Source organism: Carex rostrata, chromosome 2, assembly GCF_964058835.1.
Source record: "Carex rostrata chromosome 2, lpCarRost1.2, whole genome shotgun sequence".
NCBI classification, from domain to species: Eukaryota; Viridiplantae; Streptophyta; class Magnoliopsida; order Poales; family Cyperaceae; genus Carex; species Carex rostrata.
In genome coordinates, this window is record NC_135919.1 from 15,735,019 (window position 1) to 15,759,421 (window position 24,403).

General features: G+C 36.3%; 2 protein-coding genes and 1 non-coding gene across 4 annotated transcripts; 1 reads left to right on the forward strand and 2 right to left on the reverse strand.

Annotated features, from left to right (window-relative positions):
* Positions 1–4,414: 4,414 nt before the first annotated feature.
* Positions 4,415–5,167, reverse strand: LOC144548151 (uncharacterized). Its single transcript, XM_078296853.1, has one exon. The coding sequence runs from the start codon at positions 5,165–5,167 to the stop codon at positions 4,415–4,417; it is 753 nt and encodes a 250-aa protein (XP_078152979.1).
* Positions 5,168–7,216: 2,049 nt separating this feature from the next.
* On the forward strand, positions 7,217–7,288 carry TRNAW-CCA (transfer RNA tryptophan (anticodon CCA)). The gene has a single exon. It is a non-coding gene; the product is annotated as a tRNA-Trp (tRNA).
* Positions 7,289–13,781: 6,493 nt separating this feature from the next.
* LOC144545193 (diphthamide synthesis DPH2 family protein) lies at positions 13,782–19,038 on the reverse strand. Of its 2 annotated transcripts, none has more exons than XM_078293793.1 (10): positions 18,772–19,038; positions 18,517–18,701; positions 18,121–18,229; positions 17,290–17,647; positions 16,606–16,675; positions 16,147–16,214; positions 15,902–16,017; positions 15,282–15,388; positions 14,861–15,024; positions 13,782–14,261 (listed from the first exon to the last, which is right to left on the reverse strand). In XM_078293793.1, exons 1-10 carry the CDS (start codon positions 18,850–18,852, stop codon positions 13,999–14,001), a joined length of 1,521 nt encoding a protein of 506 aa, XP_078149919.1. In that variant the 5' UTR covers positions 18,853–19,038; the 3' UTR covers positions 13,782–13,998. The 2 variants fall into 2 exon arrangements, with proteins under 2 accessions (XP_078149919.1, XP_078149914.1); XM_078293788.1 differs by having other exon boundaries at positions 13,782–14,264.
* Positions 19,039–24,403: the final 5,365 nt, after the last annotated feature.

Genomic DNA, 24,403 nt, shown 5'->3' on the forward strand with positions numbered 1-24,403 from the left:
AACGCGGAGAACCGTATCTTGGAGGCTGCCACTGGAGTAAGTTTTATATTATTAATAAAATTATAATTTTATTTCAAATTTTATTAATAATAATTTTTTTTAATTTAGGGACTAGATACAGTTATAGTACGCCACAACAAAATGTGGCTTAAGTACCAGAAGGCCTATGCAGGGACGTTGCGTGCCATGGGATTGTACCAGCTATCCCAGATGGCCGAGGAGATTGCCGATCCGAGATTGTGCTCTAGGCTCATTGAGCGATGGCGTCCCGAGACCCACTCATTTCATCTCCCCCACGCTGAGATGACAGTCACCCTACAGGATGTCAGCTGTCTATGGGGCATGACCATTGTCGGGGAGCCTGTGGCAGGCGTCGAGTATGGAGATTTCAGATCCTTGTGCGAGGACCTGCTGGGGATACCGTACGCTGCTTTGCAGAAAGAGAAGAAGAGAGGCACAAAGACACAGATCTCCCCAGGTATCATCAGCTTGGCAAAGCTGAGATCCGCCTTCAAGGAGTTTCCAGCTCCTAGTAGTCGTCCCCCTCAAATATGTAAATTTTATCTTATTTATGTATACAAAATTTTAGTTTTCTTCTAAATAATATTTTAATTAAAATAAATAATAGGCCACCATTGATCAGCACTTGCGTGCATACATTTTGGAGATGATCACAGTCAAGTTGTTCCCTGATTCACACGGAGATCAGGTACGACTGTGCTATCTCCCATTGCTGGCTGATTTGCCCAATGCGAGCAAGTACAATTGGGGGGCTGCGACTCTCGCATGCTTGTATAGGTGTGTGACTTGAAATTATTGTTTACAAATTTCAATATGAAAAATATCATCACTACACCGGTTGTTGACACTAACATTGTACAGGGGTCTTAATCAAGCATGTCTGAAGAAGAACAAGACATTTATTGGACCATGCATGTTGTTGCAGCATTGGTCCTGGGCGCATCTGATTGTTGGTCGTCCGACAATCACTTGCAAGACAGATGTGCCAGATTGGGGCAGACCCGAGCCAGACACAGAGAATATGTAAGTTCTTATTTTATTTAAAATTTGATCTAAATAAATTTGTAAATCTTGGCACATCTGATTGAGCAAGTGTTAAAATCTATGAATTCAGCTCGAGGTAAACGGGGTACATCAGACCTATCTTGAGATACTGCCCGAGAGATATCGGCAGCAGGAGCGTTACTGGCGTGCCAAGCTATGACAACATTTATTAAAAAACCTACTAAATTCAAATTGTCGAGCATCATTACCCCGGTCGGGTCATGAGACAGTTTGGATTGAGGCAGACAGCTCCTCCCCCAGAGCCGATCAGTGAGGACGTTTGGCGACAGCTTCATTTGGCCAGAGACATCTCTCCGGGCAGAGACTGGGCACACTGGTACAGAGCATACGTCCAGCTGGCATCCGCTATCGACCCACCTATAGCTGATGAGTACCGTCACATGGATGTACCGCCAGTGTAAGAATCTCTTTTTTTAATCTCTCTGGTTAATGGATGATACGTCGCATTGATGATTTTTTTTTCAAAAAATACAGGCCTTATAGAGATTGGTATCAGGAGTGTGGCGCGTACACAGTGTACTTAGAGGGGTGTATCACCGACAACCCTCACGAGCGTGCACCGAGGTCGAGGGATCGGCGAGGACGAGTTTATAGTATCATTCCAGCCGGCGCACCGTTTGCATCTACAGTATGTTTACTTTAAAAAACTTGTAATATTTACATCTGTACAACATTTATATATTGTACTTACTTATAATTTTGCAGGCCTTATATCTGGTGAAGAGCTGTGTCATAGCGGCGACAATGGCCACTGTGTGGGGCTGGAAGAGACTCGGAAAAGCCATTCTAAAGCACAATGTACCTGCGGTCTGCCAATGTGGATACAAGACGCGCCTAGACTCTCTCCTGAGATGTGCAGGATTGCCTGGATGTGATCAGATTGATGACATATCGGATGAGCCTGATATATACGTCCAATACGGTGGTGACGAGGCATTGTGGGCTTCAGTCCAGGATGCTCAGACTGTCGGTCAGGCGTTCGATAGAGGACAAGAGACGCTTAGGAGGCACGCTGCAGAGCAGGCTGTCCCTACTCAGGAGCAGGCCGTCCCTACTCAGGAGCAGATCCCTACTCAGTTTTTTCTCTACTCAAGTAAGTTATTTTTTTAATATATACAACATGTGCATTTTTTTTTTAAAATGATGCATAACTTGTTTGTAAATTTGTAGGAGAAGGAGGGACTCGGCTTCAATATCGATCCAAACCCTGATGGTTTGTATTCTCCGGGTTATGATCCGACCCAGTCGATTCCTCCTGCATATCTACCAAGGTTCACTATGCCGAACCCTTTTCCACACTTTCCTGGCAGCTCACAGCCTACGCATTATCCTCTCATTCCGGACTTTGCTGGCACCTCCACACAGTATCATCCCGGTACGTACTTTCCTGACATCTCCATGGATGATCCTATAGTGAGAGCTGCCTACGGTATGTTACCGACTCAGGAGTCTGGACACATAGTTGCATTTGGTCCTGCAGTACAGCAGTCAGCTGAGATTGAGGAGGTTGAGGCCGTTGAGTCAGATGATTCTCTCGACCACACGCCACTCGCAGTGCGGATTAGGGGTTTGAGGACCAGGAGGGCGAGGCGCCCATTCACTCCTTCTGACTTTTAGGTTGTTGTTTATTTTTGTACTTTTTTTTACTCTAGTGTTGTCATATACTGTGATTTGTTATATCAGGATGCTTATCTTTCTTTCATGTTGTTATTTATCGTACTATTTTGCTTTTATCTTTCATCATTTTTCGTCACAGTAAATCTAAACGTAACGATTTGTAAAACAAACAATAAAACAACAAAAAATCACAAATAAATCAAAACAAACAATAATAGTGCGCCTAAATAAGTGTCTACATGTTAATACAACAAACGAGTAATGCAATCACAGTCTAAACTTGACTAGTGGATAAAAATACATTGCTTGCCTCTTTCTCAACCTGAAAATTTAATAACAAAAATGTATTGTTACTCCTCTTTCTCAACCTGAAAATTTAATAACAAAAATGTATTGTTACTCCTCTTTCTCAACCTGAAAATTTAATAACAAAAATGTATGAGTTAACTACCTCGTGCATCTCGAGCAGCTCTGTTTTGTTGTTCTTGTGTATCCCGGCGAGTCTGATGTCCTCTCCTTCTATTATGAAGTAAATCAAGCCACATCGGAATCATATTAACTCGCCTTCGACCCAAGGTAATATTTTTGTCATTTGGAACAAGGATTGGGCCTTCATTTTTCGGCCAATTAGACTGATTGTCATGCACATGCCATTCACCCAGCCATGTGTTGATAAGTGTCTGTATGGGGTAGTAGTAATGTACAAACCTTCCAGGGTCAATGCCTCGGAGACGGCACACTGCCAGAACATGAGAACACGGTATTCTGTTTAATTGCGGTTTCTGGCATGTGCATGTAACCGTGTTCTCATCCATGATTACCACAGTGTATTTATAATTCGCTTTGGTAAACCGGCCAGAAGCGTCTTTAATGTATGCATTAACTTTCTCTTGTGTGGATGTTATCTCAAACTCGTTCCAGTGCCAAATCCACCGAGCGTCGTCATAAATTGTGACCTCCCACACCGTTTGTTAATCAACTACGAAAAATAGAACAATTTAATAAAAATTAAAAAAATAAAATAATTTAATGAAAATAAAATACCTCGTTCACACTGCATGAGAACTGTTGACCCTGGCTTGCTTCAAATTGCGTTTTTTCCCTCCTTTGAGCAAACCATTGCTGACATTTGTAAAATGTGTCCTCAATTATTCCTGCTACCGGCAACCTACGAGAAGATATAAAAACATTATTGAGCGACTTGGACCCGTTCGTCGTCATAATTCCCCAACGGAAACCCCCATCCAACGCCTGGAATATCTTCCATGGTTTAGGACATTCGTTCTCATCTTGATCTAGATACTTACCCACACCGTCCAACCAATTCAGAGCCCGATCACATACATCTCCCATTGCTTGCATTCCTTGCTCATATCTCCTCATCTTTCTCTTCGCCACACATATCCTGAAGTACTTGATTGCTTCTTCATTGCAATGATTCTTTTTCATATTTTTTGCTATGTGAGTAGCACAAAGACGGTGAACGCACGCATCCTCATCTTCCTCATTCCATCCCAGATCATCCTGTCGAAACACCTTTTTTATGCCCTTACCTCTATCAGTGATGACACACACAAACCTGGAGCGAATTACATTGCGCCTCAACCATTGCATGAACCATGCACAATCTTCAAAATTCTCTGTATCTACCAATGAAAAAGCCAACGGGAGGAGCTGATTTTCTGCATCGTACCCGGTTGCAATCAACATTTTACCTTTTGTACCGGCCTGATAAGAAACGGGCATCAACAGTGATGATAGGTCTCAGGTGTTGGAAAGCCTCTATGCATGGTCCAAATGCCCAAGCCGCCCTGTTAAAGTACATGTAAGGTCCAGGTTCACCAGTTGGATATGAGGTAACATCAAACAATGTACCTGGATTTTTTCGCTTAATTGCCTCCAATAAGGGGACTACAAGCGCATATGACCCCTCCCAACTACCAAATTGGCGGGCAATTAACAACTCCCTTCCACGCCATAATTTATTGTACGCTAGTACCTGACCGTTGTACGTTTGTGCACAAGCTATTCTGACAGCAGTGATACTCAAATCTACGTCATTTCTCATGTGCGCCAAGATGCAATCGGCAACCATAGCAGCGGTGAACTGTGCATGATCTATTCTTGTGGCATCCGCATGACAAACATGTTTTGTTGTCCACCTGGATACTTTCCATTGTGTACCAAAACCAGTGACCCTTGCATTAATGTACCAACCACATCTGGGGTCCTTGCACTTGAACCTAATCCATTGTTTGTCACTGTGCGTATTCTTAATCTCTTTATTACAAAGAATGTGAAACTTGTAAATTGCAGCTTTCATTTCCTCCTTTGAATCATAGGTTTGTCCCTCTGACAATTCATTCTCAAACTCTGCATGTCTACCAAATAACCCCACATTTGCTTCCTGAAAACCTGACAAGTCATTGAAAGCTGCAATCGGGTGCTCAACCCCGCGACCCATTATCCGAAACCCTTTATCAACCTTGAATTTTTTTGGCTGCCCGAGCATAGGCCTCGTATCTGCTATGTCACTATGATCGCTCATGCAATCAGGATCAACATCCCCCCAATTTTCCTCTGCCTCTTTTGTATTTCCGGATCCACCGTCTCCTCAGTTTCCTCCGGATCACAAGGCTGGGCTCGGGATCGATGGGAGTGCCGACTATTAGACGGTCGGTCCCTCTGAACTGGGGCTTGACTACTCTCAGGCATGTCAATCGGCAAAGGGATTCGGGACCGACGGGAGGGCCGACTAGTAGACCGTCGGCCCTCCTGAACTGGGGCATTACTACTTTCAAGCATGTCAATCTGGAAAGGGGGTTGGGACACTGGACTTGATGAGGTTGACGCATTAGCCCGACTAGCACCCCGGATTAACCTTGCAAGGGGGTTAGGACGCTGAACTTGATTAATCTCCACAAAGAGTTCAATTATCTTGTATCCACCCCCATAAAAACTAATTGTCTGGTTGTACAGTACCTGCCAGATTCCATCATTCTGAACAGGAAAAAGTTGGAACCAAGTTTGGCCTGAACCAGTGGGCATGCTAATTTTGGCCTGAATATCAAGGTCATATCGATCCTGATTCAATCTGAGGTTCTGAGAAATAATCGATTTCAGAACCAACAAATCAGTATCCGAGATTACCGGTATCACAGAAACAGGCCCGATACTGTAATAAACCCCATTAGGGCCTGTTAAAATCTCACCACCAGTGTAAATAGATACCATAACAGCCATTTGTTATGAGTATAAGAAAACCTAAAATTAAAAATTAATTAAATTAATTATAAATACTAAATTTTTTTTAAAAAGATAGAAAATAAAAAAACTTACGATTCTGCTGAGAAGAATGGTGAAAATAACGTGAAATGAATCTCTCACTCAACTCTGTAATATAAATTATTTCGCAGGGTGCCCTCTCCCCTCGGAAGCGGCCACTGGCCCCCAAAGCGGCCAGCCCGCTGGGCCTAGAAGCAGCCCATATATTTGCCCGCTTCCCATCGAAGCGGCCCGGTTCCAAGTGCCCGCTTCCCCAGAAAGCGGCCATGCGAAATATAAAATTTCCAGCCGAAATTGATGTTTTGGTTTAATAATTTAAAAAAAATGGTATTTTTAAAAATTTCGGTTCTCTATACGAATCGGTTCTTTAATAACTTCAAATTTTCGTGTTGTTTCGATCTGTTGTGGTTAAATATTTTTTTGTATAATAAGAAAATTAAAAGTTGTTATAACATTACGTATAAATAAGCAACAGCCTCAACTTAATAAACATTATCTCCTAAGAAAATTAATTTAAAAGAATAAATATTTAACAATACTATTCTTTAAAGATATTTAGTCGAAAAAACAACAAATTTATTTTGCACAATAAAAGGTAGATATTTTTTTTTTTTTGAAATCAATCGATCTTTATAGGATAGCTATATATTTGTATGGAATGCTAAATTAGTAAAAGTAAAAGATAAAAAACGTGCGTATTTTTCTCATCCATATAATGTGCTTTCTATCAGTTATGATAAAAAAAATATAATTTTAGTCGAAGATCTACCAATAAATCAAATGAAAAGCTTTATAACCGTCAAATTATTGAACGTTCGTTATAGTTTATACAAGTCATGTATCAAATTTTACCTGATTACCGAAATAATAAACCAAACCGTTAAATTTTTAACTGATTGATCAAAACAAATATATATAATTTTAATTTTTTGTCATAACCTTTTAATCGATTTTCTAATAGTAAAAAAACTTGTGATGAAATGACCTTGCCCTTTCCTGGCTCTGAGTTAAAGAAAGGGGCAAAATATGTAAAGTTGAATAATTGTAATAAGAAAAACATTATATATATATATTTTTAAATAGACGCTGGGGCGCTGGGCGATTTTGGAACTAAAGAAAATTAAAATGTAAAAACGGGTTGAGACTGAGAGAGTATCAAACGCACTGCACGACAATAAAGACTATTTGTATAGTAATAAAAACTTAAATTAAAGGAACTCATCACATGGGATCCGTGGCGCAATGGTAGCGCGTCTGACTCCAGATCAGAAGGTTGCGTGTTCGATTCACGTCGGGTTCAAAACCCCGATCCAGACGGATCATCCCATTCTTTTTTTATTTATTATTTTGCCGGGACAAATTCCGAACGTTCATCAATTGTGCAAAATAAATTTGTTTTTCTCCCTAAACCCTAGACTCAGGGGGGTCAATTGTTTTTCTCTCAATTTTAAAATTTGATAGAATAAATTGTTTTTCTCTCAATTAACTATTTACATTCGATCCATTATTTTTTTCCCTCTTTCTAGAAAAAATTCTTAATCCACTCCTGATGATGACCACAATGATGATGATAATTGACTAGATTTTGTGTGCTACAATTGAACTAACCAGTGTTTTAAAATGCGGCCGCATGGGCCGCATATGCGTATGCAATCGGCAGCCGCGCTCAGAACGGCCATGCAGTCATCCCATGCGGTTTTGAGCATGCGGCCGCATATGCGGTCCGAATATGCGGCCATGCAGAAAAAAAAATGCATATGCGGATTAAAAATGCGGCCATGCGGTCCGAATATGCGGCCATGCAGTCCTCCCATGCGGATCAGCAGCCACCGTTGGATCAGCAATTTTCAAAGTGGCTTAATAAATAGTAAAAAAATTCAGAAAAATGTAAAATTTGGTCTCCAAGCACATATTAATATGGAGAACAAAATGAACGGTTCGGATCGACGTTTTGGATTTTAAAATTTTAAATTTGGACCGTATGCATACGAATGTACATTAGTCACACACACACACACTCTCTCTCTCTCTCTCTCTCTATATATATATATATATACATGAATATTTATTTTAAAATCCGCATGAAAATCCGCATATGCGTCCGCATACCGCATATGCGGTATGCAGTGGCCTTCCGCATGCATGAACAAAACTGCATTTTAAAACACTGGAACTAACAGCTCTAGTCTAGTCTATACTTGGAAGACTACATAGGATCTGGCCACAAATTAGAATTTTTTTGATAAACCATAATTAAGAAAATGATTTTTACTAATCCAGCATGATTGCTTTTTTTTTTTCAAAAACCGGAAGGACCGGAGGAGCCCTCCGGTCTCAAATTTTTCTTTTCTCAAGACCGGACGAGCCCTCCGGTCTTAACAATCTGTCACAATTTTCCATCTTTTTTTTATTGATGGTGCGGCGGACTGTGCAGCGACTCATTTTTTTTTTCTTTTTTTCACTTTTTTTTCTTTTCAAGACCGGGAGCAATTTTTATCGTTTTTGGGTGCGGTGACTGTGCAGCCACGTTTTTTTTCTCTTTTCTTCTTTCTATAAATCATCTTCTCTCCCCTCAGTCTAACATAAACTCAGAAACTTAATCTTGTAAATTTTTTCTTCTCCGTCATTTTAAGCTGATAATCAAGCTCCACTGAAAATATGTTACCGGTAACAGATAAGCCCCACAAACAGCTAACATCTTCCAATGTCACTGTGCACTCTCCCACCGAAAGATGAAAAGTATTCGTCTCAGGCCTCCACCTCTCAACGAGAGCAGTAATCAATCCTCTTTCAATCAGACAATGATGTACATTAACCATCTGATACAAGCCTAAATTCTTTAAACCTTCTTTCATATTTTCTTGGTATTCAACACCCATTTTGCCACTATCAGGACGTAGTGCATAATCGGGCTGAAATGATAATTGACATGCAAAAAAGTTTAACCAAAAATTAAATTCGAATTCTAAAATTTAATAAGTCAATTTAAATTCAAGCTGATATTAAACAAATACCCTCTTATTCGCCACATGCATTTTAACTTCTGTTGGAAGCAACTGCAATAAAGAATCTTCATCTTGCATTTTTCACTACAATATAAATAAATACATACAAAAAAAATATTAACATGCAAATCCAATTCAATATTAACATGCACGACATGCAAACCTAATTAACTAGTAACATTCATTTTATTACTTTACATTATTCTACAATTACACTACAAAAATCTAAATTATACTAAAAAAATAAATCATTCAACAATTACTACATGCATGTACACTAAATAATTATACAATTAATGGTTACACTATATAAACTTAAATTACACTAGAAAAATAAATATGAATTACTACAATTACTACAAAAATCATTTATACTACAATTACTACATAAACAATTTATTTATACTACATGCAAATTACATACAAATAAATTAGTACATGCAAATAAATTACTACATAAATCATTCATACAACTATACACATAAACTATTTTGTTATACTAATTGCAAATAAATTACTACATAAATCAATTTTTATACTACAATTACAACATAAATCATTTATTTATACCACAATTACTACATAAACCATTTATACTACTAAAAAAAAATACACAAAAACCATTTATACTACTACAAAAAATATACATAAATCATTTATTTATATTACATGCAAATAAATTACTACATAAACAATTTATTTATACTATAATTACTACATAAATTATTTATATCACAAAAAGATAAAATTACACATAAACTATTTACTTATACTACAATTATTACATAAACTATTTATTCTAACCATTTATTCATAATTTCATATTATTTATTAAAAATAAAAGAATTAAATACATACCGAACAAAACTTGTAGATCTGAAGTTTTTCTTGTTCTTCTTTCAAAAATACACAAATCTATATAATTAGAATTAAAATTACGTTACTCTGAAGAGTTCAAAAATAAAATGGTGAAAGAACGGTTCGAGAAGAAGAAAGGGAGAAGAAAATGGAAGGAGACAGAGACAAAGACAGGCTTCTGTGGTGTAAATCAATTATTGATCCGTGGTGCATTATTCATCTGTGGTGCGGTGTAAATAATTATTGATATTGATCTTTGGTGGGGTCCATTGCTAATAAATTGATTATTTAGGCTAAGACCGGACCGGCCATCCGGTCTTGAATTTTTTTTGGGTTGAGACCGGACCGGTCATCCGGTCTTGAATTATTTTAAAGTTTTTGGATTCTCTGTGCCACCCAAATTATAATGCAATTGTAATGGACCAAACCGGTTAAAATTATGAGAGACCGGAGGGCTCCTCCGGTCTTGAGTAAAGAAAAATTTTGAGACCGGAGGAACCCTCCGGTCCTTTTGGTTTTTCAAAAAAAAAAATAATCATGCTGGATTAGTAAAAACCTTTTTATTAATTATGGTTTATCAAAAAAATTCCACAAATTAAGCAATGGTTTGCGTCATAAATGACTCAATTGTGCTTCCTGATTAGTGCTTGCTTATCCTTCTCGCAAAGTTTTGCGTCTTCTAATTGAGAATTTGGGTAGCAAAAGTCGTGCTTTTCAACTCTTGGTGATGTTATCTAGAAGCTTACAATTAGTGCTCAAGACCTAAATTTCCGAATTTTTTATTAATATCCAAAACAAATAAATAAATTTCAAATTCTATTCATTTTTGTGCATAATTTCAAAAATTATCCAAACTGATCAAAATTTCACCGGTTTGAGATCTCCTTTCCGGTTATTTTTCTAACCAGTTCAATCAATCATATAACAGGTTCAAACCTCACCGGTTTTTATGTGTGTGTGGTTTTTTTACAAAATAGAAATTTTTTAATAATTTATTTATTTTTTGTATCGAAATATTATAAATGTTTAATATATTTATATGAAGATAGATGAAATACAATATAATTTGATTTATTAGAAAAACTACGACAAATAACTCGAATCAACATTTTTCAGGCCGGATTTTTCGTGGCTGTAAGAAAAATTAATAAATTTCTTTGTGTTATTGAAAAAAAATGTTTTGAATTTGAGTTATTGATCGCGGTTTAAAAGTCACTTCTAGGTAATACAGAAAATATTGTGATCCTTCTAGTACATTTAATTTCTAAAATGTTGTATCTATTTTGAGAATTTCCTTTTTTAATAACAATCATTAAATAAATTAAAAATTTTGTTTTTTTTTTCAAAATAGTTACAACTTTTTAGAAATTAAATGTAATAATAGAAGGATGATAATATTTTATGTATTTAGTTAGAAGTGACTTTTGAACTAAGATCAATAACTCAGAATCCAAGTATTTTTTTTTTCCAATAACACATAAAGAAATATATTAATTTTTTTATAGCCACAAAAAATCTGGTCTAAAAAATGTTGATCCGAGTTATTTGTCGCAGTCTTTATAATAAATCAAATTATATTGTATTTCATCTATTTTCAAAGAAATATATTGTAATATTTATAATATTTCAATAAAAAAAATAAAATAAATATAAAATTTTCTACTTTGTAAAAAAAACACACACACAAAAAAACGGTGATATTTTAATCGGTCTTATGGCTTGGAACCAGTTAGAAAATAATCGGAAAATAAATTTTGACCAATTTGGATAATTTTTAAAATCCTGCACAAAAGTTGGTAGAATTAAAATTTATTTATTTTTTAGATATCAATAAAAACTTCGGCCTAAATTTTAAAAGCATGTAGCACGTGACTTTATTTTCCCTGTTAAAGAGGTTCCCAGGTAAAATTGAATTGTTTGGTCAATATCCACGCGACTTCTGTTTTTAAAATAAATCAGCAATGAAGCCAGAGCTAAATGTTTAAAGTCTTGATTACTTCATCAATAGCCATAGTGACAAGATATCCGAATTATATCCGTTTAATTCTTTTTTGGGGTGATGCCGAACCGAACACCGAATTATTCGGTTGACCGAACTTTGACTGAATTAAACCCGAATAATTCCCGAATTTTACGAACTTTTCCTGAATTTTACGAATTATTCACGAATTTTTCCTGAATTTTTCCAAGAACAATTATTTTTTTGGTTTTTTAGTTTTTTGCTTCCTTGCATGACTGAGATTTCTGATCCGGATAATTCCGAATCATTTCCGAATTATACCCGAATCACGAATTTTTGATCTCGCCGAACCGAACCCGAATAATTCATTTGTCACTATGTCAATAGCACCACAGTCTTTTTTTTTTTTTAATTATAGTAATAAAAAAAGTCACAACAAGCCACAAGGTGATATGCATAACTTAATATTATCTTGCAAGTAGAGAATTGCGACGCTTTATGGTATCCAAATCAGGACATGATGATCCGCCATCTAAACCACTAGAAACCAAAGTCCAGGGAATTATATATATTTCAAAATTCAAACTCAGGATGCGCCACCTTGTCTCTGCCGTCATGTACTTTTGGTCAACTTTGAACAATCCAAGTGTAATTTTTAATCATGGAAGAACTTCAATTATAAATACAAGCCCTCTCAATTCTCAGGCTCATCAAACATTTCTCTCTTGTGCATCCTCAGAGCCCCAAATTTTAATACAAGTACATTGTGAAAAGGCGCGCTCTCTCTCTCTCTCTCTAATATGTCACGATCCTATTTGGTCTTCATTTTGATTGTTTCAGTTACCATCTCTACTATGATTCTTCATGTCAAAGCAACCAGACCATTATCAGGTAGTTCAACCGAACTGGAAAGCAGTGGAACCGTCTATTTGGATTACAAAAGAATGATGTACCAGAAAATAACGATTTTGATTTCAAGGCTCGACGAGGGCCAGAGCCCCAAAGGTCCCGGCCACTAACCAGAATAGAATAGTCAGCTTGTGAAAGTTCTGGTGGATGAAAATGAAGATGGTACAGTAGCATAATTGTGAGCACAAATTGTTTCATTTCATTTGTAAATTTTGCCGAAATTTTTATTTTTATCATAATAAAAAACAAAATAAACTAAAACACCACTCGTTTTGAGATAATTCCATCAATGTTTAAGCCACAAAGCCAATTTGCGGCCTCAAAAAGGGATCCGCAGATTCAATTTGTGGCTTAACTTTTCATTTTTTTTTTTGTTTTATGTTGGGTATTTACCGTTTACATTTTACATTTTTTTTTGGCTTGGAATTCGTCTCTCAGATATCTCAAAGCTTGAAATTCGCGTCCTCTGAGATATCATCTATTTAATTTTTAATTAAATTTTCTAAATAAAAATTCTGGCCCTTTCTAACATGATAGCTGTCACTTAAACAAATGTGCCTTCACCGCTCATTCCGATGTTTACTTTATCAAACATATGAACCAAAATGTTCGAGCGAACAAATGTACCTTCACCGCTCATTCCGATGTTTACTTTATCAAACATATGAGATGTCACATAAATCAAATTTTTGTCTTTTATTATTCAATGTTTTGTAAAAAAAAAAAAATCTATGGCCGCAGATTGTACAAAAAAACGTTTGTAAAAAAGTAATTATTATATACTCATAAAAAACTTCTAAATATCCGTGTATCATCCTTTTTGTATTTTTTTTTTCCAGGTTGATAGAACCATTACAATAGTAAAAAACAAATGCAACAAAAGAAAACAGTTTTTTCTCTTGTCAAAATTGAGCTATCCAACTGTCAAGTATATTCCCTGACAATTCAACGTCTCAAATAATAGAAATAAAGATTATTCACTCATCGTGGCAAACAATCGAGTAACAACATACAAAATGCTAGACATATATAAAAGAAAGCTAACGAGAAGTAGAACCACGTTAAGAAGATAGCATGCCAATTGGAATTAAACCCAAAATTGCAGACAACTTTAACAATGCCAACCAAGCCACCAGCTTACAAAAAGACCAAAAAAAAACTAAAATAAACTCAAAGAAGACCTGACATCTGCTTCTACAAGACAACATTCTATGCATGAATTTAGCACTATTTTAGACAGCTAAAACAAATTAAAACACAAATATCACATTAATTTAATCAAATAACAGAATCCGATTCAGGCTTCTCTGTCTCATTCTTATAACCAGCAGCCCTTCCCTTCCTGCCAACAACATAAGATTGCGGAAGCGGGTTCTCATAATCTGGGTTCAGACCCTGAAACGACCGGGCAGCAAAATACTCTGAACCGGATTTAGCGGAACCTTTATACAAAACTGCATCTGTGTCTTGACTTTTCAAAATCAACGCCTTTTCTGTTGCTTGCACCAGAGCTAAAGAGCTCTCATCAACTTCTACGTTCTCTGCTAACAATGAATCCAGGGAAGAATATACAAAGGTAAAACTGACAATGTAACTCTCATAAAATGCCAAGGATTTGTCCTCATAAAATGGCAATGTCTGGTATTTGCAAAACAACCATTCTAAATTGACAAAATAATCAACATAAAGTTCTCTCTCCAATTTTCTCCTCATTGGGTATGGAGGAATAGAACAAGGATCCATTGGAAGAAACAAAACTTCTATATCCCAAATGACCTTAAAGGTTCAAATTATATTGGTGGTCATGTTAGTCCACGGGTGGAACTAGTAAAATTGAGATTTGGGAGGGCTGAAAATATGTAGTGTAATTTCATTTTATAAGTGGGGCTAAATGTATTAATGCATATAAAAATTACAAAACTTTTTTTTTAAACCCTTATAGTGGCTATCAGGTTAAAAATTACAAAACTTAATGGACCAAATTACAAATTTTCAGTTGGTTGGGAGGCGCAGGAGGGGGGCTTAGCACCCTGTTCCCACCATTACCTTCTACCCCCTCTGTCAGTTGATCTATTTAGCAAAACGATTCCATTTAATTAGAAAATAACTAGATCATTAAATCAAACAAAAGTGAAAATACCTCGAAGGGCAGTAATATCTTCCACATAGCCACCTTTAATGAAGGAAAATCGAGCTTCACCATGTTCTTCCAATTCTTTTCCTTGCTTGGTTACAACAGCAGGCTGCCTAGATGATATCAAATCTTGAAAATCTAGTAGGTACTCTCCAGTCCATTGCCTCCCTCTTTAAAGAAATAATCATATTATATTATCCACTTTTCCAGAAATATTCATATTTTTAAATTCTTTTAGAAGTACTACTATGTTAATATTTCATAGTCCCATAATCTTATAATTTGGATCAAATATCTTATAAATCTTCAGCAGACAATTTTAGTAAGAAACTAAGAGCATAATTTCCTGGAGTAAAGAAGGCCACCGAAATTAAGAAAATATATGCTAGGCTAATAATTAAAATTAAAGAAAGATTAATATAAATACTTGGTGAAAGCAAGCAGAGCCTCAAAAGGAGTGATAACAGGAGCCAAGAAATCTTTGCTATCCAGTAGAGCGGTCTGGGCACATGACACATAGACAAAAACTTCACACTGCTCAAGATAAAAATACAATTAATGATAGAATTTTCTTTCCTTTGCATTTTGATTAATAAAACAAACACAAGACATACAAAAATTGACCCACAATTTAGCTCAAATAATCAAAAACACCATGAAGCTAAATTGAACAGTTCCTTATGCAAGCAAACCCGAAAAAGGTATCCAATTGGTACTGATCAGTGCCTGAGTATATACACGTAACATATGGGTACTTAACTATCTGTAATCATTGCACAAGAACGCCACAATATTTAATGTGCAACTCTATCTAGAACTAAGCTGGAGGCGAAAATGATCAGTAAAGAAACCTCAACAGTTTGACGCTATTGTGGTACCTGGACCCATCCCAACCGAAGAGCACCTGTGCTACCATACAAACCAAGAAAACAAAGGGAAAGAAGTGGGAAAGGCAGTAGTCCAACAGGAACCTATAGCTCACAGAGACTAGTCCTTACCAGATGATAATTAAAATAAAAATTTAACAGTAATTAATCAATGCTAAACCTCAGGAAAGTTAGCGAGTTTATAAGAGGTTGGTCTGCCCATGACAAGTGTGTACGATTTCTTTCCAGCACCTTCAATCAGTTCTTTCATTTGTTGTATTATGTGTAGATAACCAGCTTCAATCACCACATAAACAAACAATAACTTAAGAAAATTCAAAGATTTATATATGAAGTTCACCCAAGTTTCAAAAAGAAAAGATAAGGAACAATAAAAGAAACTAAGTAGGAAAGAAGTTGACATACCTACACCTAGAGTGCCGACCAAAATGCCAACAATACTTGCATCCTTCGCTTTCTCCACAAGGAAGTATCTTCAAAAATGAAATGCATTCTATGAGCAAGGTAATATTGCTTTGAGGATAATTTCATGTATACTGCTAAAAATGCAAAGATATTATATATATGCACCCACAAAGACAATTTCTGCTGAGCACAAAAGAAATCATAAGTGCTTTTCTTCTCTTAATTTCCTTCAAGCTTCCTCAAATTACCCCCCTGCTTTTCACTTTGCATCTCTACAGAAATGAGATAGCAAAGGGCAATTCTGGCATCTTAGAAATGTAGCAGAGGAGATGATAATTTTGGCACACCCAGAAAATTTGGATTACATCTCATTTCTAGGGCATACATAACAAGCTCTTATACTGTATATATTAAATATTATTTATCATCAGAGAAGATTTTGGTAAACCATCTATATACCTGCGCTTAAGAATCCTTTTGAGATGAGACACATCTTTCACCATTTTATTCTGAGCCACATCGTACCTGACTGAACAAAGTTACCATTTATAACTATAATAATTTTTAACTGTTAAAGAAGGAAAGTTTTGATTTGTGCTCTAGCAAAATAAAAGATATTGTGTAGGTAATGAGAAACAAGGGATGCTTTGGTAAGTACTAAAGCATGGGTACTTTGCATTCTTACCTCAATTTTCAAAATTTGAAAGGCTGATCCAAGCTGCTTAATGTGATTTATAAAATCGTGTTTGAATCCAAAATCTTATATCTTTTAAACTTTTTTTCAAAAAATTTCTTTGATAGAGATTTTTTCTGGACAGTTTAGTAGTAATGGTTTTCTCCCTATCCAAAAGAATCTAAAGATAGGAAAATTTGCCTTCAAACTACCCTTCTTTAATTCCCATAGGCATACAAACTACCTCCTTTCAAATCTTTTAGAGAAAGGAGAAGCTTTTCATCAAAATTTCGAAAAAGGTGAACAAGGATAGCAAGATCGTTCTTCTTTTCCTCTTTTTTTAAGGAGTCCTACAGGTGAAACTTGTAATTATTTGTGAAGCTATGTATGATATTTCTCATTTTGCATGAATTCACGGGGGTAAAATAAATGATCAGAACTATATATCAGATCTGGAAGAGTCACCAAACCTATTTCACAATTATTGAAAGTAAGCACGACATTGGCAAATGCTGAGTTGTCGTTGCCAATCCAAAATATTCTGTAATCCTCCATGTTTTTATCAGCAGGTATACTCCAACTCAGACCTCCAAGGCAATATTTACAAGAAGATCCTTCTGTTTTGCAAAAATGATATTTAGCACCATTGCTATTATCTTCAAGGTCAGATACTTCATATTTTGAATTATTGTCTTCTGATGGGTCCATAAATGAACAGGCTACTTCAGCATAGTGCACGGTTGAATTATAGTTGGATGACCTAATTACTTCTGTCAAAGCTCCTTTGAGTTTCCCGAGAGCATGTGCATATTCTAGCCCATATAAGACCTGTACTAGATACATTCAAACAAAAGCTAACAAACTTCAATTTAAAAAGAAAAGTTCGATGAGTTATATAATAAATCATCTGAACTTAATTGAAAAAACAAAAAAGAGAACTCATATGGAAATACCATCTTTTTCCCAAAGATTCGAACAAGTTGAAATTCCTTATTATCATATTTATGAGATCAAAGGAGTCAACGAACAACCATTTTTATTTTCTGAAGTTTTATTTAGTGTGACTAATGCATCAGCATCCCTGACATGGGAATGCTGAATTGAGAGTAGACCAAAGCACCGATTTAGATGAGTCGGCAAATAGATGTTGAATGATTCAAGTGGTTAATTCAATGACCTTAACAATAGCGACAAAACAATCCACGGATTATTAAATTAACTTATGTGAAGATGTGTGAAATAAATAAAATAACAAAATAGAACCCAAAGAAAAAAGTTGAAGCAAGTAGGTTGAGATGTACCAGAGTTTTCTTTTCAGTGGATAACAAGAATTCACCAAATGCCTCTGCGCAAGCACTGATATCTAGGGGGGCTTTGCCAAAAACAAACAAGGCCGGTAAATTAGATGTCCTGAAAGGAACAAAAAAAAAATGAAAAAAATTGTTTTCGCAATTAACACAAACATCCAAAACAATTTGTTTTCGTAATTAACACAATATTATTGCTTTTATAAGCATTGCACGTCCGCTTTGTTGGCTTGATCAATATAATTTGGGCATGAGTAGTGCTGGCAGGGTGAAGTCAATCCACAGGAAAACAAAGAAAGCTGGCTGCCTTGCCCAAAGAAGCACTAAAATACCGCAGTCCAATTAAACAAAACAGCCAGAAAGAATGAAATTAGAAGAAGGTATTCTGACGGGCTCATGCAGGCATGGCCATAGTGCACGACACACTCCGCGCCGACATATGACGCGCCAACCTCGTCTATACAGCACGAATTGTACGCCGTGTCGGCCATCACGTATACTCTTACGCTCCTGCCAAGCTCTCGCCTCAGAGCCTTGCACACGCTCGCCGAGTCCTTGAGCAGCTCGTCTGGGAACTGATTCAGATAGAGATTCAGAAACTGAGAACTATGAGAGAGGAAAAGGGAGAGAGAAAGAGAGGGAGACCTGTAGCACCACTTTGGTGTAGTTTCTGCTCCGGATAAAATCAACGGTTCCGGAGATCTCGTAGCTGTTCTCCCACTCCATGGTGGGAGACCGCTGGTTTTTTGCACGGGAAGGAGGCGGGGAGCGGAAGTGGGGCGACAGGTTCGGAAAGAAGGAGAGGGGCGAGGGAAGGCGGCGGGAATACGTGCTTACTGCTTAGGCAACTACTAGCGAGTAGCGACCAACAGGTTTTGGTTAATAAAACTGTTGGCCAAATTGATGGGAAAATTTCTCTGTACTCAAATTTTATGTTTGATAACTAAGATTAGAATTTAGAATTAGACTGTTTAAGTTTATTAATTTTTTTTATAAATTTAATTTTTAAATTTATCAAATTAATTTTAATATCTAGACACCGATTAAATGATTTGATATTAATACGTGAATTGTTTGATGATAAAAATTGATAAATTTAATATAGTGATTAATTGCACTCCTTCAATGTTTTGATGTATTAAAAAAAGAAAAAGAAAAAGAAAACGAAAAAGAAAAGGACAATAAAAAAAAATCATAATGAATAATGAATGAAATGGAGGTATCTGGGATCCTTAGCAATGGAGAAAAAGGAAAAGAATGTTTTGGACTGAGAAAAGAGAGGTTTCCGCCTAATTCATTAAACCTGGCAAGTGGTGTCCATCTCTTTTTGTGATATTTTGTATAAGCATGGTTCACAAGGCTTCCTTTACAACTCTTTTTATGGTTCATGTGTGCCAGTTTTAAATAGATTGTCTATCTATCTTTCTCATTTAGTCTTGGGAAATAACAAAAGATGAAAAAAACATGAAAACTAAAAGGAAAAATGGCGAAAGAGAAGAACTCAAATCCTTCTGAATAAATCTTGATCCAAATCAGGGGTAGGCAGAGGCTAAGTCAGAGGTACGCAAAATCTCGATCCAAACCAACTATGCACGATATTAGTGCCGTTTTTCAAAATCCATGGGTAGGCAAGTGCCTACCCCTGCGTGGCTGTGACTCCGCCTCTGCATATGTCCAAATCCGACTTTCCTAGCCAAAGGTATGGATGTTTAAAGTTTTTTCGAAAGCTGGACTTTGGAAATTCATAACTAACTGTAGAAAAATCCAAATAAATTGAAATTTGTGTCAATTCTGTGTATTTTGAATGCTCTACATGCTGATATAATCACTTTTAGAATTTGGTCCCTGTATCAGTCCAGACTTGTTGATTTACCAGAAGAAGTCAAATGCCGCATGCGCCCGCCACATTTGTGGCCGCAGCATGCGCCACATGTTTTGCTGCCGCATGGGCTATGTATATATGTATAATATATGTATATATAATATAATATATGTATATGTATATAGAGGAGGGTTCAAATGCCTCCATCTCTCTCCATCATTTTCAAAGTTCAAACAGTCGATCCGAACCGCTCAACCTAACCTCCATACTAAAATATGTTTGGAGACCAAATTTTATATTTTTATGAATTTTTTTACTATTTTCTTAGATAGGCACAAAATCAGTAAATCTGAACTATCTAAAAACAGTATTTTTTTACCTATCTAAAAAAATAGTAAAAAAATTCCTAAAAATATAAAATTTGGTCTCCAAACATATTTTAGCATGGAGATTAGGTTGAGCGGTTCGGATCGACTGTTTGAACTTTGAAAATGATGAAGAGAGATGGAGGCATGATGGAGGCACAAAAACATGGAGGCATTTGTGTTGGGTTTTGACGGTTCAAACCCATTTATTTGCTTAAGCTGCGGAAAGAGTAAAACAAAAATTTTTACATCTAACTTAAGCTACGGATTAAATGAATCAAGAATATCCGTTTAATCCTATTTACAAATCTACTCCATAATTGATTTTCTAAATCTTTAATTTATTTACCAATTAAATAGATTAATATAACAATTTATACCTTGTTTCCAAATCACAGTTGGAATGCAAACCGAGCGAGAAGAGCTACATCGGGAATGACTCGTCTCGGAGCATCAGACGTCTGATGCCTCTATCGGTTATCCACCAGGACTAACCGGAGAGCGGTTTATTTCTTTTGCCAGAAATACTATAAACCGCGGAATTCTGCAAAAACACTATTCATGGAGAAAAATATGAAAACCTGTAAACACGAATTTTCGGTTACTCAGTTTCACAAATAAGCAAAACTGACATACCGCGAAATTTGGGAAAACACTATTCATCGATCCCGTAAATATACTTCACAACAACCCGTAAGATTATACGTCAACTACGTATAACTTTCTTTTCTTAACCGAAACACTGTTTGGGAGAGAAACCGAGAAAGAGAGAAAATACCGATTCGTTTCGACACGAAACGATACGAGTGAATTAGTGGTTTTTCTCTCTACATGCACCCCTCTATTTATAGCCTCTAAAATGGTGTGAAAAGACCAAAATACCCCTATGACAAGGCATGCCACCTAGGGGGTGAGGTGTCATGTGGATAGGATTGATGACGTGTCATCTGGATAGGATCGATGACGTGTCATGCGGATAAGGATGAATCTGAAAAGACCCGAATGCCCTCGGCCCGAATACAAATAATATTCGTATAATTATTCTAAACAATTATATTTCTTGCGGTTGTTGTTTCAAAAACTTTTATACAACGTAACGTGTACGTTTATAAATTAACCGTTGTTTCTACTTGTCATTTTTATATGACATTTATAATTTAATTATATCACGTATAATTAATTATAACCATCTTACTATTGATCATAACCAATTTATAATCAATCACAATAAGATTCTCCGATTAACTCCTATATGGTGTGACCCAATAGGATCTGTGTTATGTTGGTAAATAGAATTAAAACTGTTTTAATTTCTATAATCATGAGCGGCATCTGGCAGTATACATCATGACCATCCAATTACACAGATGATGCTATACTGTACAATATCACGATCCAGTAAACAATTTACTTGTGTCAGTTCTTCTGTCTCATAGCTATCAGATCAGTTTCAAGATAGATGTGTGTCATCCTTGCTAACTGAATCTTTTCTTGATCTTGAGCAGATTATAAAATATAATTACTCTTGTAATTATATCGCATGCAGATAATCTAACTCTACTAAGGGGCCCAGTGATGCTATAGCTCGTATAGAGATACGAAGGACAAATAGTATTCTTGGTAAACCATCACTTCCTCAGCTAAGCTATACATACGGAAATGCTACCGTTATGACTGCTTTTTATAGACAGCGTTAGATGACACTTACACATACACATCTCTTAGTAGGAACGATGAATACCTCATACTGTAGAACTTGACACTGAATGAAAACATTAATGACACTAACACAATTCTATTTAATGTTTCATTCGGGGTCTGTCAAATATCATGTTCCTAGAACATGTATCTATGTGATTAAAATGACATCTCGTGTCAATGGTTTGGGCTGAAATGGGCCTTTATGGGCCATAGTCAATTTAATTTTGTCAATTTGAACTAAGAACATAAATCTGTTTCTGCTGCTTTAAATTTGCATCTTCACAGATTGACAATACTGGAATTATGGATTCGGAATATGGAATTAGTTTCCACATAAGAGTTGTAGATTTTTTTGTTATGGTTCTAACGCAATTAGTTTCACCTTAATCGGAATTTCCAGTGATGAGAAAAGATAAAAATGGTCGATGAAGGTCTGCAGTTTCCGGACAGAAATGTTTACTGACTTTACAATTTTATTGAGAATCCTATGTTTGGAATTTTTGGTAGACTTCTACATGAAAGTTGGAGATCATGAAGTTATCTTTTTAGGTATTAAATTTCATTCAAATCCTAATAATTATGAGTGATCTGTGATTATAACACTAACGGTTGTTCATTTGAAAATTTCAATTGAAGTTAATTTCGGAAGGTTGTCAAAAGAATTAGTTCATGAAATTTTTAAATAAGGTTTTTATTAAATATCATACCTAAAATAGCGTGGCGTTACACCTCTCATCCTAGCAATATTGGTTCTTTCGAATCTAACACGGGACTACTGCGATTTCAAGTACTAACTATGTAATTAACACAAATGATAAATCACAGAAATTAACATCAAATCCCCTAAAACAATTATAACAAAAACAAATAACCGAATAAGATACAATTAAACAAGTTCATGCATTGACCTAAACCCCTAGAGAGAGAACTACTCTATCTTAGAGAGATCAATTACAAAGAGTTGGCAAAGTAAGAAGAAATGAAATAAAGAAATGATTACACCTTTTATTTGATCAAAGCCCTCAATCTTGTCGACTTCTTGCTCAGGAAACCCTTCTTCTCCTTGCTTGAAAGTTTTCCTTTCAGAATTTATCGCTAAGTATTGTGTGTGTGGAGAGAGAGAATGAATGGGAAGAGATGATTGATGATGTTTTTGATCTTTGCGAAGAGATGCCTTGAATGGATAATGAACCCCCTCTTTTATAACTAAAGACCATGTCCATTTAGAGGCTAGGAAGTGGAGTTAGTGAGTGCTATATTTGGATTGTTTTTCAGGATTGCATTGTCCACATTTGGCTGTAAAAACGTGTCTTTGGTGCGCCAAAAATAGAAACCGTGTTGAAAACGTGTAATTTTGGCTATCTGCGAGTTGAGTGCGTCCTACTGACTCCAGATTTCCTTTTTTAGTTTCTCATGTTGTAGATCTTTTTCCTAGCTTTCCAAAAAGTGGTCGCAAGTCTTTTTAAAATTGGCGCGCGTCCAGAAATCCATCTAAGTACTTATTGCGGCCATATCGCAAACCGTGTGTCGGCACTAAGCATTTTTCTTCGGTTTTCTTCATTTTTCTTCATTTCCTGCAAGTTAAAACCAAGCAAACACAGTAACTTGATCCTAGGTGTATTCTATTCACTTTATATTCAAAATACAAGATATTTAGTGTTATTTCATGATAAAAATCAGATCGAATATGTATATAATTTAGGTCTATCACTTGCATCTCACCAATCTACTAATAGAGAGAGGTTTCCCCTTAGTTAGATAGACTGTTTTCGTCCTACAAATCTTCAAGTCGTCCGCATCAATGATCCGGTTCAATGGTTTGGTTGCTCCTTAATCCCTATCCTCTAAGATAACTAGGTCTTGATTCTAGGATTTTAGGATTCTCAACACATGAGAGGTCAAAATGGGAGATAGACGAAGTTTCGGCTCTCTATGGAAGATGAATAATGAATGGGGATACATCTCTAGGCACTAGGGACCTCTTTATATAGCCTACATGCTATTTAGAAGAGCCCCCACCGACCTAGACACTTTTCTCACGTTCTGTCATGTTCTCCACCGACTTCCATATTTATTTCTGGGCCAAAATTAGCTGATTGTGGCCTAATAGCGCACTGCGCGATACCGCATGCAGGGGAAGAACTGAGGGGGTGCAAGCGGGGGCCAGACAACCCCCATCAAACTATGAATGTGGAAAGCATATATACATGGATCAACCATTTATACACAGTTGTTTACAGATACATATCGATTAGCACCCTCCAAAACCCCCCCAAAAAATTTCGAGCCCCCCAAATTCAAATCCTGGTTCCGCCCCTGACTCCATGCGACCTAAGCAAACCGCATGCGACATAGACCTACAGCTTATTTTATATCAAACTGTAGATCT

Excerpts from the sequence above, each read along its gene's own strand:
- LOC144548151 (XM_078296853.1), bottom strand. The coding sequence starts at position 5,167 with ATGGGTCGCGGGGTTGAGCACCCGATTGCAGCTTTCAATGACTTGTCA.
- LOC144545193 (XM_078293788.1), bottom strand. The coding sequence starts at position 18,852 with ATGGAGTGGGAGAACAGCTACGAGATCTCCGGAACCGTTGATTTTATC. Across the intron at positions 17,648-18,120 it reads CCACTGAAAAGAAAACTCTG|GTCTTATATGGGCTAGAATA; the intron begins GTACATCTCAAC and ends TATCTAGTACAG. Across the intron at positions 16,215-16,605 it reads AAAAGGATTCTTAAGCGCAG|ATACTTCCTTGTGGAGAAAG; the intron begins GTATATAGATGG and ends TCATTTTTGAAG.